The sequence below is a fragment of the Eleginops maclovinus genome, chromosome 15, assembly GCF_036324505.1.
Source record: "Eleginops maclovinus isolate JMC-PN-2008 ecotype Puerto Natales chromosome 15, JC_Emac_rtc_rv5, whole genome shotgun sequence".
Classification (NCBI taxonomy): Eukaryota; Metazoa; Chordata; class Actinopteri; order Perciformes; family Eleginopidae; genus Eleginops; species Eleginops maclovinus.
Window position 1 is genome coordinate 10,720,621 of NC_086363.1, and position 19,343 is coordinate 10,739,963.

A 19,343-nucleotide genomic window follows, 5' to 3' on the forward strand; every position below is an offset into this window, starting at 1 on the left:
TTTCTTTTTATGAAAAGTACGTATGAGCATGCTGAACATTTACTTTTTTAAAAAAAAGAATTTTAAAAGTCACAGATATTATGATCAAATCAAACTCCATTTAAACTAGTCTATTGCAATAATCCTGCAATAATAAAGCTACAAAAATCTACCCGCTCAGAGCATGCAGTTTGCGTCATTCTTTTTCTTTACTTATTCTGCAATAAAACACGGCCAATTTCATCTCTCGCAATAAAACAGAGGGCCTGTAAGCGTACTGTGGACACAATGCCTAAAGGACCCATTTGTGTCATCCGAGCCACTTAAATAGGCGACCTTTGACCTGGTTGGCCGGGTGACCGGTCTGCAACACAACCTGGCCGGCCTGGAGACTCCCTTGGGGATGAATACAGGTACCCCAGGTAATTAGCACTAATAACAATGGTTTATTTAAGGGACTTACACATGGCTATGTTTGTGTTGTTACTTATTATCATCATTATCTAATGGCTGTAATGATACCATGAGGCCCTAATTTGACCCCAAAGGGCTGTAATAAGAAACAGTAGGCACTATTCAGAAATAAGCAGAAGCAGTACTAGTTCTGGTCCACGACTTGTTTCCTTGTTTTGTCTCCCACCTACACACACACACACACACACACACACCCAAACACACGTACACACTTTATTTGTTTTTTTAACAAGCTCACTCGAAGGTCAAACGTTTGACATAAACAGCACATCAACAATGTTTGTGTGATTGTTTCTGACTGTGAAAACACCGCGCAGGAAGAGAAAAGTTGTAGAGATGGAGAGAGAAAGAAGAATAGCGCTATGTGTTACTGGTAACAACCCAACCCATCTGCAATGGGTCATCCGATATCATGCACAGTTTGCACACACACACACACACGCACACACGCACACACACACACACACACACACTTTATTTGACGGCTTTAACAAAATCTGTTTGAATTTGTATTAATTGTGTAACAGGAACATTTAGATTCATAACAACATTTAAACGTGTTTTTCATTAAAAGAATCGATTTGATGTGATTGCATTAATTCGTCTTCAAAATGTTATAATTAAAATTAAAAAATGCAATAATATAATACCATTTTATGTAACCTAATATTAAAAATGGTTCTGAAATTATTATTTTATCCGGGAGATTTTTATTGGCTATATTTAAATGTTGTTGCTTTCATATCTAATAATTTGTATTAATGACAATTCAGAAACAGCATCTTAAACAAATAGGTCGTCCATTTTCATAGATTCAGGAACAATGTATTTCAATTCACATTTTATTATTTTTTGATATAATGTGTTTTAAAATATACTTTGTCTATTTATACAGTAAACTAAATGACCTTAAATAGTACTTTAAAACATCCGTGCTGTCACCATAACCTACTAAGCTTTCCTTTCTTGTTTATTCCTGAACATTGCACCCGCTCAGCCAAATTAAATATTGAATAGCAATTCTAATCTTTCCTTTATATACTGAAGCATTTATAAATGCAAGTGTTACTAGATTAATACAAAAGAAGAATTGCTTGATAAAATAACCTCTAAAACTAATTGAGCATGAATCAAACACTGACACACACAGAGTTAGAGGTGCATTCTTACCTCAGGGTGTAATCAGGTCACTTAGCAGTCCTATACTTCCACAAAGCATTACAGAGCTGTACGATCCACTGGCTTCCCCTCACACAGGCTGCTTTCACACACAAACAGAAACATGCAAACTCCTCCAAACACACTTCAGCCCGGCTCTATCTACCTGCCTCTCACTTTGTACTCCAGGTGTCACGCTATTCTTGTTTTTTGCTCTACAGGAGAAACTGCAGTCTTTTTCTCCTAATCTGTGCGCTTCTGAAACAGACACTTTTAAACTACGCTTCTCTCTCCCTCTATCTATCTGTCTTTAAGGTCAATCCATGCACCGCTCCTGTCTTCCTCAACTCCAATAATGGGGAACATTTCACTCGTCCTGTTTCTCTCCTCCTCTGCCTCCTCCCCCTATTTTTCTCTTCTCCTCCTCCCCCTCGTTTCTCTCTCTCTCTTTCTCCCTCTTGGCTGTCACTCACTACAGACTATTGCATTAAAGCCCAAGAAGTTTTTACAGATGTAGATTTTCTAGACCCAAATAAACCAAATTCCACATTGTAACTAGCCCGTGTATGAAAATATATCCTAACAGAAATAGTTCGGAGCCCCTAAAATTAAAAACATCCGTGTGTGTGACCTAAACCCCGCTGATGGTAGCTGTAGCGTGATGACTTCCACGAAGCTAAGATGGTAAATGGAGACGTGGTGTAGATGTAATGTCTTGCTGTGCAGTAGAAAGTACAGGCCAGACCATAAACTTCACACCATGCAATTGACACCCCCCCTCCTTTCACACACACACACACCCTCCACCGTTTCACCCACACCACACAGAGACTCACATGTTCACCTGAGCACACGGACACACACATTCAATCTGTGTTAATTGGAACCACACGGGCTGCACGTGTGCGTCATATGTGAAGTGTAGCTGAGCTGGAGGCATGGGTGGGGGTCTACTAGGTAGATTCCCAGCTGCCTCAGTCTGAAGATGGCACTCTTTCACTATGGTGGTCAAGGCGTTGTCAGGACACACACACACACACACACACACACACACACACACACACACACACACACACACACACACACACACACACACACACACACACACACACACACACACACACACATAAATACAAATGCTTAAATCAGCCATCATCCAGTATTTGAATATTTTTGTCCAAAATAATATAATACTAAAATTCCCCACACTACTGAAAATATAAATGGACATATTTTCACTGCTACCTCAAATAGTATCCAGTCCAAATTATTCGATTTCTGCCTTCAACTCGTCTTTACATTAGATCTACTTTCTACCCATAAAAACATTTGATTGTGTGATAGTCGCCAGCCTAGGACGAGTTATGGAAATTATTTATAGCAAACATTCAAACTTTCACACTGCATTGTAACAGTTTTCCTAGTTAGTCTTCTTATTGTTTGACAATCTGACATTGGAGTTTACCCCAGTCTGATTTTAAACGCAAATCAGAATACACTATGTGAGGCATACACTAATCTGACAGAATGAGTCTGGTATTTTTAGAAGGGATTAAAAATCTTCAATGTTGTTGTTTGGAATATAAAATATAACTGCTTTTACGGACCACGCTGGTTATGCACATGGTGGTGTTTGTGTCGTTAAAATGCTGGGGTAAAATCACAACTATAAACTATATAGGCTGCAAAGAAGGTCCAGAGACCTGGGAGCGCAAATATGTCGGACCAAGAAACACAAACCAATCAGAGCAAACCGGGCTTTCAGAAAGGATTCTTAAAGAGACAGGCGCTAAAAAATAGTGTTTTAGACAGAGGATGAATGCAGGTATAGGACTGTATAACAAACAATTTAAAAAAAACTTTTATTTTTACATTTAAATCCTGTTAACATGTTGTAGTAGGCTATAAACTAAAACACATATGAACCTGAAAATAAAACATAATATGTCTCCTTTCAAATGCACTAAATATCTTCATTTGTTACAGGGTGTTGGAAACTGAATCTGGGGACCCTGGCTATACTTTACAGCCAACCTAGATACCATTTTATAACTGAATTATTTTTTGATCCTTTAACCACACTTAGACCAGCTTGTACTGTATGTTACTGTACATCTCCAACAGCTGAAGGGTGCCAAATGAACATAGGCCTAGAGACTTATTTGGAAGAGAGCCACCGTCTCCAACTGTGCACCAGCCACCTTGAGCTCGATCACCATGGTGACAGCATGTGGCCCTGTCCCACAGCATTTATCCCCCAACCCCAATAAACACCCTGATTGATAGACTGCCTGTGGAGCTTTGTGCATACATCAGTGCAAATGTCTGTTGAAAGTGTGTTATTCGTGCATGCCTACATGCACTTGTGTGCGGGACGTTTGAGAGCGTAGGTGGAGGACTAGCTGTCAGAACAGATTAGGGTGTTGCCGAAGCGCTTGACAACTCAAGCACTTTATTATTAGCCAGGCAGGACCCCCATCAGGAGGGGGTCTTCCAAAAACATCCCCAATGAAATATTTTCACAGCAAGTGGAGAAGGGAGCAGGGGAGGTGTCCCAAAACACGCCTGATGAAATAGAAAAAAGAAAGAAAGGCAGAAGAAAAACAAAACGGTAGCGTGGCATGGGCACATCAGAGCAGTGAACTGAGCAAAGGAAGCGGTATTAGACAGCTAAATGGCTGGGCTCGCCTTTGGTTGTTGTTGACTTTAGGAGGGTTTTTAAAGTGTCCAACTAAGTTGCCTCGCTCCCTTTTAAGAGGCCCTCGAGAACAACCTTTTTCTTCAAGTGGAACAACAGCAGTTTATCTTCTACTCGGCAGACAGTGTGACAAACGGAGACAGACTGCTGCTCATTATCTCCTTTGTGTTATTGTTGCTCTTTTCATTTATTCTGAAATTACATGTCATAGTCAACTTCTTCCATCTTTTTTAATTAGTTGTTTTTATATTAAAAGGCCAGGGTGTAATATTTAGGATGTATTAGCAAACATGTAATGTACCTAAAACTAAGAACCGTGGTTTCTTTATTTTAATGAAGGCCCTTCATATCTTCATAAGAAGCAGGTCCTCTCCCACGGTGTCCGCCATGCTACACCCAAGTGTTTCCACAGTAGTGCATTTCAAATCTTTTTTATTCACACTTTATAATTAATTAGTAAAATGTATGAAATACATTTTGAAGTTAAAGGAATTGTTTGACCTCTTACAGAGTTAGATGATGAAGGTCAACACCACTCTGTATGTACAATAAATAGGATGCTAAAACTTAGCTTAGCGACACCGAGTTAACTTAGTTTAACATAAAAACTGGGAACAAGAAAAAAACATGGACAAGCCCAGGTGCGTGCACACACACACACACACACACACACACACACACACACACACACACACACACACACACACACACACACACACACACACACACACACACACACACACACACACACACACACACACACACACACACACACACACCTTTGCAATGTGATCATTCACCCATTCCTATCTCTGACAGGCTGATGTGTTGACCACAAAATACACTCATAAAAGATGTTACTCACCACACAAACAACCTCCATCCCTCTCTATCCTTTCATTCTCTCTCTCTCTTTCTCTCTCTCTCTCACACACACACACACACACACACACACACACACACACACACACACACACTGAGTCTTACACATTTACCTGTCCCCTGCTCAAAGCTCTCTGCTCTCCCCATTTGTATGAGTGGTTATCCGTGTGGTAACTCTATCCCCTTCCTTTCATGTAAAATACATTGTGCCGAGCCTCCTCCCTCCCTCCACCACTCCTCCTACACCCCCCAGTTCCCCCGGCCTGGGGAGGTGTAAAACTATCCCTCTCTTTATGCCTCCAAAAATGCCCCTTTTTCAGGTGTAGTAGGAAGCTATAAAGGAAAAAAAGAAGTGAGGGAGTGAAAGGGAAGAACAGGGTGAGTCTGTGGAGCAGGGAAGAGGTGGAGGAGGAGGAGAGGGAGGAGGTGTTTTGGTGAAAAGGTACTCTCCCGAAACATCTCTCGCTCTCCCTCTGGTTTTACTAGCCTATATTCGTATGAATTTCGTATGCTGCTTAGTGTTACTCACAATTTGAAGGTGCAGAATTGAAAGTATATTCACACACAGTAAAGTATCATATGTCTTTGAACCTTTGTCTTGGAATCACCCAGGGAGAGAAGAATACAAAAATAGAACAAAAACAAGACGCTGACCTCTGCATCAAATCCCCAGGACAATACGCACAATTGGAGCTACGAGAGAACAACACGCAGCATAGCCGCCCCAAGCTATACAGCACAGGCATATTATTATTCAAGACAAAGAAAGCGGTTACAGTGTATTTGAAAAGGCTTACGAAGGGCTCAGTTAGAAAGAAGCAATGCGTATAACAAAGAAATAATAATTGTTTTTTTTCAAGCACAAAAACAACTGTGGACATACCTCTGCAATTTCTTCAAAATGTTCTTATTCCATCTTCTCAAGTGCTAGTATATGCTGGTTGTCTTAATGTTTTCCTGATCCTAAACTAACCAAACCATCGTGAAAGTGAGTTGACATACAGTTAGACACTAGGCCAGGACTTGTCATCACATATATTTATACTATTTTCTAAAATGTCTTTAAACAAATAATCAATCATGAAAATAATCAGCAGATTGATGGATTTAATAGCATAAAGACTGGTAACAGTAGGAAATGGGGGGCCAAGTTATGATGCCAACTAGCACATTTAACGATCACAAAATAACACATTTTATGAAATTCAATACCTGACTAGTGTAATGACAGAAGCATTTACAGTATATACTCCCTGCATCTGTCAGAATGGGCGACTAACAGCCAGTGATGCATCTCCCAAAAAATATAATGAATCAATTTTCTTAAAGTTGTTGTCACACAGACAACCTGGGGCCACTAAGAGTCTGGGTCCCGGGTTGTGGGCAGAAATAGACAAGCTACCATGACCGCCATCACACTTCACTTGTGATTCCCCCTTGTATTAAACATATATTTTTATCAACTGCCTCCACATGTTTGGGGGAAAAAAAGGAAAGTAAAAGCCTCAAGACAATTAGATGTCTTTTATCTTACTAAACCATACTCCCGTTGAAATCGCTACCCTACATGTCCCTTCCATAGCAGATTTTTCCCTTTTACAATATTTAGTGCTTCTGATTTTTAATACACAAAGCCTTTCTTATCATTAGAAAGCAATACATTTTGAACATGAAGTCCAAATAATAATTGATTGGGTTTTTATCCCATTTGTATCAATAGACAATGTGTTGTCTGCGCATTTGTCAAATTTTAGAATCCCATTAGTTTTTATTTAATCAACTCCTGGGGAACACATGCGTTAAGGGTGTGTGAGCAGTCCAGGAGAACAGTGTGTAAGGCCTCCCTGCCGTCCTGGTGGTCTTCATAGCTGCCATTTAAATTGGCTCCTCATTGTCTCAGAGAGCCAGGGGATCACAGACATGATTTAATGCAGCTTTACTCAATGGAGACAAATGAAAAGTCACTGATGGATGTGTGTGTATGCGTCCGTGTGTGTGTGTGCGAGACGGTTCTGCGCTGTTAATTGTGAAGCGTTTGGCCTCGACTGCCCCTGCTCAGCTAATCTGATGAGAGTGATTAAAAAAACAACTGGGGGAAACCTAAACCAGTCCATGGCTGACCAGGCACACACACACACACACACACACACACACACACACACACACACACACACACACACACACACACACACACACACACACACACACACACACAGACACACACACACACACACACACACACACACACACACACACACACACACACACACACACACACACAGAAGCACTCTGGTCTTAACTCTCATCAGTGGACACACTTATATTTGTATAATATGCTCATTGGCAGAAATACACGGGAATAGTTAACTGCAATGTGAACAGAAAGAAGAAATGTTCAGTGTGTTTGAGATCATTCAATTATTTAAAAATGACTCAGCTCCTAGCTGCAGGATAACAGATGAGTCACCAATGTAGAAGTTGTGACAGTTTAAAGGATATAATATTACACACATGGCTTCACTCTGATATTCTAGGGTAAATCTATCTTCGACTTGAGACATTTCAAGGTACAAACTGTGCCGCCAAATATAAGTCCAACCCTCATAACTTTATTTGAAATTCTAGCGCACACCTATCTCCTTATGTTAACGAAAGACAAAAATAATTTGTTTTCTCAGCCCCGTGATTCGGATCAGCTCTAAAATGAAATGTCTTCTTCTTTGGCCTACAGGCTACACGCCAGCATTTTTCTGTTAATCCTGAATGACAAGTAGAAAAACAAACAGAACTGAAAACAAAACTTCCTTTCCTTTGCATATTTGAATTATAGTTGTAAAATGAACAGAGGCTGCAGTTAAAAAAATGAAGAGCCATCAGGTCAATATACGATATACGAAAGAGTTAAATAGAATTCTTTTTACAAACTAAGGGAAATACAAGGGGAAAATATATGTTAAAAACACGTTTAGTTAATACATTTCCCAACAACACGCCCTGGTATTTACTTCATGTTGCAGAATTCTACTTGATGGAGAATAGAGTGAGTGGGCTACAACAGTAAAAGCTCTTCTCTGCTGCTGCTCTGAGACCTGAAGAAACACAACACCATCCTCCTGCAAATCCCCCCTCCTCACCCTTCCTCATCCCAAACCCGACCGCAGCTACCACACCCCCGCACCCCCCGCTCGGTCCCCATACCGCAGCCTTCCCCCTCTGAATCCAACAACCCACCCTCCCTGAGCACCTCATCCAACTGAAATCAATGAGTGTGTGTGTGTCGGCTGTGTGAGAAAGCAAAGAGTTGAAAGGCAAAAGAGGGAACATTGCGTATTAAGAGCCTAAGAGAGTCTGGTCATCACTTGAGTGTGTGTGTGTGTGTGTGTGTGTGTGTGTGTGTGTGTGTGTGTGTGTGTGTGTGTGTGTGTGTGTGTGTGTGTGTGTGTGTGTGTGTGTGTGTGTGTGTGTGTGTGTGTGTGTGTGTGTGTGTGTGTGTGTGTGTGTGTGTGTGTGTGTGTGTGTGCGTGCGTGTGTGTGTGTGTGTGCGTGTGTGAGCGCCTGTGTGTGTAAGTGCGTGTCTGTGGCAGCGGCAGAAGCATCAATAATTAAAGCTAATCTCATTAGTCCTCAGATCCTTTTCAGACGCTTTTAATTAAATGATGAATGGCCTCCCAGCTGCCTGTTAAATAATGCTGCTCATGACATCACAGAGTGTGTGCATGTGAGAGGTACGACATAAGGTATATATATCCTTCAAAAAGCAGACTCTTTAGGAGACAGATAGGTATGCCCTCACATGCCATCTGCTCTCAGATTCAATATTATTAGAAGTTACTGCTGCCCTGTATGCCGAGGCGAACAAACGGGGGTAAAGTGTCTCAGAAGTTGCAAGCTGTTCCGTCAGCCCAGGCCTCGAAACACTTCATATCGTCTTCCTAATAAAATCACTCACAATACCATATGTCTGCGATAGAACCAAGGCAGCTTGAGGGAGAGGATGATGTACGTAAGTGTGAAAAAAGAAAGGAGAGAAGGTCAGGGAGAGCCCCGGGGTGTGAGAAAGATAAAGATAAAGTAAGACAAAGAGACACAAATCAGAAAATGAGAGCAACAGGTAACACAGAGGACAGGTAAGGATGCCAAAGAGCCCTGGGCTCCAGACATCATGGACCTGGCTATGAGAACACCCATAATCCCTTCTGTTTCTCATCCCCCTCTACTCTCTCTATCCCCCCCCATTCCCCCCTGCTCTCGGGCTGGCTCTGTATCGGATTGCTGACTTCACAATAGGTCCTGAATCATCACTCTATAGCCAGAGAGACACAGAAAGAGACGAAGAGGCGGGCAGCCGGTGAAGAAAGAGAGGGTGGGACAGAAAGACAGACAGACAGACAGACAGACAGACAGACAGACAGACAGACAGACAGACAGACAGACAGACAGACAGACAGACAGACAGACAGACAGACAGACAGACAGACAGACAGACAATCTAGACTATCTAGCATAAATTATAAATAAAAATGAAAAAATTAATCTGTCTGTAAATAATACAGTAAAGCTTATACATGCTGTTCAAAATACACTCCTTCTTCATAGCTAAAACTAATATGCTATAATTTTTTTATATCACGCACTATTTGCCTTGAAACTGTGAACCAGGAAATATAAAGAGGGAAGTCCCACTGGGGAAGAGGATGATTACGTTTCCCATGTGAGTCCAGAATTCATTTTATTTCCGTGTTGATTTGTATTTAAGTAATGTCACAACAATTGGAACGATTATTGAATCAACAGAGAATGACTTTGCAACCTTAATTATACATTTATCACAAATGGTTAATTTATCAAGCGCAAAGGACAAACATTTTTGTTTTCCAGCTTCTCAATTGTAATAATTCCTGCTTTCCCTTTGCTGCATGTCGTTCCCTCTATCTCACTACTACGGTACTATCCAATAAGAGAGAAAACTAAATAAACAAAAATAATCTTTAAGCTGCGACCACACCATAATTGTTGGTACATTACCTTTTTCTGAAATCATATAACATACCTTTAACTACAGCTTTATTATAACTTCAAATAAAATGTTCTATTTAGCCACCTATTGGACACATATGTCCCCAGCAAAGCAAAGATCTAAGTCCAAGAAAAAAATAACATATGTTAATAAAAGATTTATATTGAAGTAATGGTTTTATCGATAGTGGTAATCATTAGCGGCCACAGCCTGAAATATTGAGTGAGGGCAGACCCAGGTCACAGATCACCTGGCCTTAGCGGCCCCTCTGTTAGCTGTCTGATTTTAGAGAGAAACACAATCTCCTGGCAGAGCAGCAGAGGAAGTTCTCGCGGCAGGCAGGGTAAGCAGGTTCCTCCAAAACCAAAGCACAATTGTTGCAATTTCATTTCCTTCCCAGCAAAATGAGGAAATACGCTGCATTTTTTCTAACCAATGGCAGATGAGCGTTTGGCCAGAAAACCAGTCTGAACAAAAGGTGGGCTGTGCTATCAAGGGCTCTATTTATGGAAGTGGCTGGGAATGGAAAAAAAGTTTTAGTACTTGAGGAGTTATTTTCATTTAATGATTTTCAAAGCTTTGGAGTTTGAATTCAGTGTCACTGCTCTTTAAGACTAATGTTAAAATCTTCAGTAGTGGGAAATGTAACATCTGGCAATAATGTGACTTTCTTTTAAAACTCCTCCAGTAATTAATAAAGTGATAAGTGTTGGCATGAAATATCGTGCCCTGATTGACTTCCATGAAACAAGCACGGTCACAATATGAGGCCGTCTCCACTCAGATGACCTCAGCCGTCCCACACCACAGAGAGTTTATGTGTATAACAGAGAAAGAAACACCTACACACACACACACACACACACACACACACACACACACACACACACACACACACACACACACACACACACACACACACACACACACACACACACACACACACACACACACACACACACACACACGTACAGCAGACACTGAAGCACACATATCATGTGGTTTCCTGTCTGGTCCGTTCTTCTAGAAAGCCCACGCCGGTGGCTCTGGGTTCCTAGATGGATTCTCCAGTCTGTTTGGGGGCTTTGACTCCGTCAGACTGTGATTGGCTCGCAGGCCGTCTCTGACCTGCTCACCTCACACCTAGCTGCCTTTTGCTGGCTGGCCAGACTCTCATATATGAGTTATAGATTATCTGAACCAAGGCAAGAATGAATAGATTTTGGACAGATGTTTTGGTTGTCTCAAGCACCTTAAATAAAAGTAATGTCAAACAAAGAGTTGTTTTTCCGTTTTACAGCCTCTGTCATTCATCAAGGCTTCATGGGAAGAAATTTGCCTTGTTTTGATTTTTTGATTACGCCTTGGGTTTTCATTACAGTTAGCGTTCAGAAAATAAACAATGGGATAATATGTGTAATATAAAACGTTGTTCTTGGGGCGACGTGCATCCCATATGGATGTCTCGAAGTCAGAGTGAATTCACATATTTGTTAAATGGAAGTGTAAATCTTCTGTGTCACTTCTAAAAAGGTGCAGTTTATATTGAATGGCCTTTGCTCTCAGCAGAAAAGAGAACATTTCCCCAAATGTCAAAGTATTTGTTGGGCATTTTCCTGATGAGGATGAGTTACGTTTTATTGCATGCTCCACATTTTTTGCTTCCTATTTTAACTTTGCTGCATCTGTTAGACTTCATCTCCTCCTTTGCTATAGTTAAAAACGCTAACGCAATCAAGAATTACAGCTCCTTTTTATGAAGTTATTGCCATAAATATTTTGTCCCCTCTTTACAGCTAAGGCGGAGGCGACTAGAAGACTGGACGTCAGCCTCTCTCAGCAACACTCAGCTGTCAACTAAACATAAATCTTACAAAAATCACTGTACACCAAGCTGAAATTGAAGAGCACCTCGGTGCCACAACTAGGATGCCAGCCTAGTAGAGGGATGCCAGGGGGTAGTTGTTACACTCCACACTCTTGTGATCTGTCCACATGCCCTGTCGCCGGGCAGATTTTTAAAACGACTGTCTGTGACGCCAATGCAATCTTGGCAATCGGGGTTGGGCTGTGCTCGCATTTAGCTACTGCTGCTGCATGTAAGTTTGTGCGAATGTGTCTGTATGGGGTTGTAGGGGTGAAAGAGGGGTGCAACCTGACCCCTTTCCTCCTCTAACTTGGTCTCTCTCTCCGTCTTTCTGTCTCACACACACAGACTGGGACAGCTGCCATACTCGGGGCCTCTCCCAGTGCACCAGAGGAAAAGGCTCCAGCTAAATGAACCTTTTTCCCCCTCTTTTTACCTCCTCCTTCATCTCTCTTACTTTTTTCTTCTGGTGGCCTTACATTTAAATCCTGCAAGGCTCCCCGGGGTCAACAAACACCGCCGCTGCCCCCCCCCCCCCCAGTCTCTCACCGCTTCCTCCACTCGCCAACAGACTGGAGACTTCAATCAGGGCTCTGTCGGATACAGAGCCATTGAGGGACTGTGTGTGGAGTTTGTGAGTGTAGTGTGTGTGTACTCAAAGACTAGTCTATTTGACATAAATGCCTAATTCTAACACAAATCCTTATGATTTAACTCAATAAAAAAAAAAACATTTAATCCAAACTGCATTCATTTTTATCTCAGTAGCATCCCTCAGAAACATCCCCAAAAAGCAGTTATCACCTTTTCTTCAAAGCTAAACAAGTAAGTGACAACAGGTGGAGTGGGACACTTAAACAAGCTAAAAGTAGCATTATGGGGCTAACCACTGTTGGCCCTGCCTCAGGCTCCTTGCAGTGCTCCCAGAGGACCCCAGACGGCAGGCTGGCCCTCGGCAGGCAGGCGGCCAGAGAGGACGCCTGACCATAACCCATATGACGTGCGATGGATGTGGTGGGAAAAGGGCGGGGTGGAGGATGTAAGGGACGGAGGGGGGGGGGGACTCTAAATGAGTAGAGGGAAGGGATGAGGGTATCAGGTATCAACAGACAACTCCCCGAAACTTTGTGTGTGAGGTCCGCTCTGTTTTCTCAGTCATCCGAGACACGCCTATTTCAATGAGGCAGTGTGGGGAAAGAATTAGCCACTTTCAGCTTAAAGATTAAACAATATATATTAAATTGAATATTTGGAAACTGTCAGATCTAAATTTAAGGCTCAGGTGTACTGAAAGTGAGGCAAAGAGCAGAACATATTAATGCTGATTGGCTTCCCTTTCTCAATTTGTAATTACTTTCTGGTTTTCTTTCTCAACTATGATATTTAACAAACAAAAACTTTGGGTTTTGGACTGTTAGTGGGACCAAACAGATCATCTGAATTAGTAAACCTGAGATTTGGGAAAGTGTAAAAGGCTTTTTTTTACTGTATTCTGACTGGACATTAGCTAAGGCTGAATGTACAACATGCATTCCTACAATACTGATTCAAACACGGATGCACAACAACAACACTATTTTGATTTAGCTTCAAAAGGTGTACTTGAATACTTCTAGCAAAAATAAATCCCGGAAGTCACAGAGCTCAGCTCTGTAAGCCTATAGCTCTGTGCAGTATGATTAAAATCTCTGTCCTTGCTCTGAGCTCTCATTTCCAACCTGAACAATTAATCAATGTCTTTGAGGCGCAGCTCAAATTCACATTATAAATGATATCAGTGCCCTATTTAAAGCAGGTGAAGTAATTGTGGAATATGGACATCAATATTTGATATTTAGGTGGCAGCAAGAGAAGATGAATGTTCCTCTCCCCTTTCTTTGTCTTCTTCTGTGTGTTTTTATTGTGTGCTTTTACGGAACTGTATGTGTGAGTGACAGTACTCTGCTGGGGTCAGCCCGTAATCTAACCCAGGGCGAGTCTGACAGAGCAACACAAAAAGTGGGGGAAAAACAACATACTTCATGCGCTCTGTCCCACTTCGTGCTATTATTACTGTCGTGGCTGGCAGGTCAGAGGGAGAGTGAGGGAGAGAGAACCAAGCTTGATGGAGGAGGAGGAGGAGGAGGAGGAGGAGGAGGAGATGAAATTACACCTGTTCTGGTGGCTGACTAACGACTTTGAAATGCGAGCGGACCTCGCTCGCCGCCAAAATCATTTTCCCAACAATAAGGCCTGATCTTTAAACAAGCAGAACTGGGACGCTGCGCTGACGTGACGATGAGACGGCCTGCTGTGCTGAGACACTGACAAACTCTCGGGCACGGTGTGTGTGTCTTTGTGTGTGTGATTGAGCTCTAATAGATGTGGTGAGGATAAAAAAGGCCTCCTTTTCAATTAAGTTAATCATTCAATTAAATAACTGGGATAACTAACTGTGCATTCACTTAAGGCACACACACACACACACACACACACACACACACACACACACACACACACACACACACAGTTCCTAAATTGATGTCGCCGTCCAGCATTGTTTCTTGGCCTCATTCACTCTGACTGCAGCCATATGGTTACTGTGCACTCACTGAACCACATCTGCTGTGTGTTACCGCACACACACACATCTCTCCAATGTACCCATACCTCAAGACTTGTGTGGTCGATATAAGGTATACTCAGCCAGAGACACACACACCCACACACACACACCCACACACACACCCACACACACACACACACACACACACACACACACACACACACACGTTCACATGCATACAGTAGCATTTAACTCACCATCTGTTCGTTGAGGTCCTGTGAGGCCTCCATGGCTTCTTGGATTGTGATCCGCCACACACTTGAGGGGCAAAACATAAGGAAATAAAATTGGTGTCAATGGATATTTGAAATAAAAGAATTACCTGAGCACAGATTGAATCATCACCTGTACTACTGTAACTTTGTTTTACAGGGATGTTGATTGAGGGGGTTTGATTGCCACATTTAATCACATTGTGGATGAAACCATGCACCTACTGTATTCATTTCTCCCTTTTTTCATGACTATGTGCATCTGTCGGTTAGACCTTCTGTCACTGTGTTTATGTGTGAGCAACAGGAGACTGAAGGAGGGAAGTAGCAGCAGCAGTAACTTCAGCATATCATCTTCAGCCGAGGGTGAAGTGGAGAGATAATTGCAGAAGTAAATATCAACAATGAAAATGGAGAGGTGTAAATGATACGGCTGCTTGGCTGGCTCTGGACCACAGTCACAGTGGCTGACTGGCACGCGAAGACAGTGAGTGACCCTATTAATACTAGACAGGAGACAGGTTGGCGCAGGAGTCCGGAGCGACGGGGAGGCCGAGGTGATTGTCTACAACCTGAGGGAGATTAGATGTTGCGATCAGAAAAGCACAGAACTCACATTCTGCCCTAGACTTTTTTTCTTTGCCATTGTGACGCAGTTGCAACAAAAGGTCAGCTGAAAGAATGGAGAACAATGCCATCATCCAAACAGAACGGCACAAAATGGTTTTTCTCTGCTATTGTGTGCAAAAGTTTCACAGTTGAACAAAAGAGCAAGCTGGGAAGACACAAACCACATGCACACCCACATAGTCCTTCCCTGTCATTAGATCTGAGTTTCCCAGCAAGTGTGGCAAGGAGTGCCCCCAGCTCATTTTCCCTGTGACAATGTTTTAATGCATTTGCACTACTTCCTTACATGAATACTTTTCTACACCTTCAATTCGAACCATGGTCAAGAACAAGTTGCTGCACAATGTATTCAAGGCTCTGTGTCTATGCAGAAAGAGTGTGTATTAATCATCTACCAAGGCTGATCAGCCTTTTTAATTCAATCTAAATGTGTCCAAAAAAGTAAGAACATTAAATAAGGCTCAAGTGTTGTTTCAGTTTGATCATTGTGTGTGTGTGTGTGTGTGTGTGTGTGTGTGTGTGTGTGTGTGTGTGTGTGTGTGTGTGTGTGTGTGTGTGTGTGTGTGTGTGTGTGTGTGTGTGTGTGTGTGTGTGTGTGTGTGTGTGTGTGTGTGTGTTTGCTCGTACAATGTGGCCTTCTCTAGCTCGATCCTTTAAACTAACTGGCATCCTTTTAATTTTTCATAGCGTTCAGCTCCTCCTCGCCTGAAACCGAAGACAATAATGCGTCTCTCAGGTGAATTGATTTGTGCTCTCCTCTCCCCAACCCTCCCTCCCTCCCTCCCTCCCTCCCTCCCCCCGCCCGCCCGCCTCTCTCTCTCTCTCTCTCTCTCTCTCCTCTCACCTTTTTGGAGGACAGACTCAGGCTTCTGTTTGCTTTTGACTCTCCCCTTTATGATGTATTCCTATTTAGTGCGGATGTAGTGGGCAGCAAACCTACATAAAGTCAAGTTTATCAATCATGTTAAGAGAATACACCTTTTTGTGCAAGAAAGTGATACCTTTATAGCTTATTATACACTCAGTATCAAAGCATGGTAGTTTAAATTATGAATATTGAAAGAAAAAAAACTACTAATTGTTGTTTTTAAATATTCTTATACGTTAACTAGTTTGCCTACCTCTACCTAAAGTATGTGGTATAATATCCCACTACACATGTCTGCCTGACACGGCCCTAAAACCAGAAGTTACCTGACACTGCACGGGGAATCAATAATGCCTGCCATTTCCTCGAGGGTCCCAGAAGAGAGAATTAGATTTCTCACTATGGCTATTGACAGCGACATAGGAAACACATATGGGACAGCGGAGGATTAGAAAGTGCACTGCATGGCTACACTGCGGTAATTTCACGCTATAAAAGCTGAAGACAGGAGAATGTTGAACAAACCGCAAAGTGCTGCTGCAGGAGAGCTTGTTGAGAAAAGGCACATATTCAATCCGACTCGAACTTTATTGACAGCAGTCCTTGTAGGGTGAAAATGTCATTTATGGATTTTCCTTTAATTGTGAGGAAAAAGGATGCAGATGCAGTTTCTTCTCTGTAAATTTGAGTTTTAATTCTTTCCGTAACCGTAAAGAGGACACATTTATTCGTGTGAAAATGTGTCGACTAGGCCAAAACGTCAAAATAAATGTTACGGATGGGCAGTATATTTATATTTTTTATAAAACAAGTAAATAAATACAATATTCCCCCCCCCCCCCTTATTACTTCCACACAATGATACTGTATATTTTTATTCTACGGACTTTCCTTTAAGCCTTAAATAAGAAAACTACAACAGAAAAATAAAATCAAAGAATCATAAAAAATAAACATTAAATATAAAATTATGAAATAAATGGAACAAAAATAAAGGTAATTTTAAAATTACATTGTCATTTGTTAACATTCTATTACATTTAAAGGACCGAATACATCGATAATCTACATTGTCATATCATAATGCTAAACTGTCTATTTTTAAATGAAGTGCAGTTTTTTGCATTGGCTTTATTATAAATATAATAAGTGTTATTTAATTCAAAATAAATGTCAGTACTATTTTGTTTGAGCCTTTATGTGTTGCTACAGGACATCAACATTCGCCAAAATCTCCACAACCCAAACCCCTTCCATCCATCTATTGCGCATTAATGCACATTGGTTAAGTATGAGTCCTTAATGTGAAATCTAATCTGTATGGATTACGGCGCAGTAGGCCTATCAGATTTTGAGTCGGCGCGTAACTTGTTATGTTGTTAGGGGCAGGCCAATAGCCAGGGGCCATTCAAACCCTGAGAGCTCGGACGCGGTATAAGATTCCCATTTCCTCCATATCAAATATAAACACAAACTCCACGTGGGATGATAGGAGAGATGGGGAGAAAAGTCGAGGACACACGAAGGGATGCTGGCAAAGCACCGAGGAGACACTAAATTCCTCCATGCGATGAATCTGGATATAACAAAAGGTAGAAACCACATCGACCTGGAGTCAGAGATCATAGGGCAATTCAGAATTAAACTTTTATTTAAGAAAAATATCTTAAAGAAAATCTTTATATTATAACAGTTTTACGGGGAGTATTCTTTAAAATGTGACAATCAAACTTAAATGACTGTGAAACTGTGAGTGCATTCCTCAAAATGAGTCTTTCTCAGTCTCTACCAGCGAATTAAAAAATGGTTGATATAAATTAAAGTGGCCTGAACGTGCCAGGGGATGGGATAAAGTTTGGACTCCACAAATGACTTGTGAAAAATGGACACCAATTTAAATATTGCAATTATTCAACTTGATTTGATTGATGTATTAATGTGTGCGTAATTGTTTTCACCAATTTACGCTAATAAATTCATATACATTGTGAAAATGTCTACGTATAATACATGGTTGTAGGATAAATCATTTTAAACAAAGCATGTTTTGAAAAGGAATCATTTTTCAATATTTCGTATAGTTAAGATTTAATTTAATTCATCAGTTTCAATTAAACTCAATAACCATGATAGTTATCGACTGATCCTCGGACTGCTGGAACCAAAACCTGTCATTCACGTGATGTTCTTCAGAGTAAAACCACAGATATGTTATTGCCCATAAATAAGAAAGAAAGTCAACATACCTGTGCTTAAATTACTTTTGTCTCAGCAAGAAACAGCTCACAGATTCCCTTCACTTCTTAGAAAGGCTCATAATCAAATGCAGTGAGGACGCCGCACAGCTCTCCCTGCTGTTTGCAGGCTGTCACTGACTGGATCAAAACACTTCAGCCACTGCTGTCCATTACCCGCAAGAGTACAAAAACAAGCCCGAGGAGTTGATCACACTCGATAGAAAAAAAATTACAAACTAAGACCAGAGTCCTGGGTCTCGGTTTCGGTGACTGGACCGCTCATCTCAGCGGGAAAAAACATTATTTTCAGTCCGCGTCCAAGTTTGAGCACCAGGCTGTTCAGAGGCATTAGGCTCAACTTCATTATTGAGAACCGTGCCGCTGCGCATGCGCTCAGCTGCCATGCGGACAGTATTGGGCAAGTGTCCAAAGGACTAATGGGGTTCAGAGGGGAGGGGGATACCAAAATGAAATTCTTATTAATAGTTTGGCCCAAATGACGTGCTCACAGTTTTATTTATCGCATCAGAGCAAAAACAACACGCACCCACTGACCTACCTATCTATCTATCTATCTATCTATCTATCTATCTATCTATCTATCTATCTATCTATCTATCTATCTATCTATCTATCTATCTATCTATCTATCTATCTATATTCTCCCAATGGTTTTAATGATTCTAAAATGTGAGAAATGATCCATAAATATAATA

The 19,343-nt window shown here is 41.4% G+C and overlaps 1 protein-coding gene across 13 annotated transcripts in view; it reads right to left on the reverse strand.

Moving 5' to 3' along the window:
- eya4 (EYA transcriptional coactivator and phosphatase 4) overlaps nucleotides 1-18,974 on the reverse strand; it is a 40,204-nt gene extending 21,230 nt beyond the window's left edge. For 10 of the 13 annotated variants that reach the window (XR_010167541.1, XR_010167542.1, XM_063902702.1 and 7 more), the window contains exons 1-2: nucleotides 18,637-18,974; nucleotides 14,878-14,938 (exon numbers count right to left, since the gene is read on the reverse strand). Coding sequence is in view for 8 of the 13 variants with exons in the window: in XM_063902702.1 (XP_063758772.1) it covers nucleotides 14,878-14,910 (33 nt within the window). In the remaining 5 variants the exon portion in view is untranslated. Of the gene's footprint in view, nucleotides 1-1,623; nucleotides 1,950-14,877; nucleotides 14,939-18,636 lie in introns of those variants that run through there. The other 3 variants (XM_063902704.1, XM_063902701.1, XM_063902698.1) reach the window with 1 other exon arrangement.
- Nucleotides 18,975-19,343: the final 369 nt, after the last annotated feature.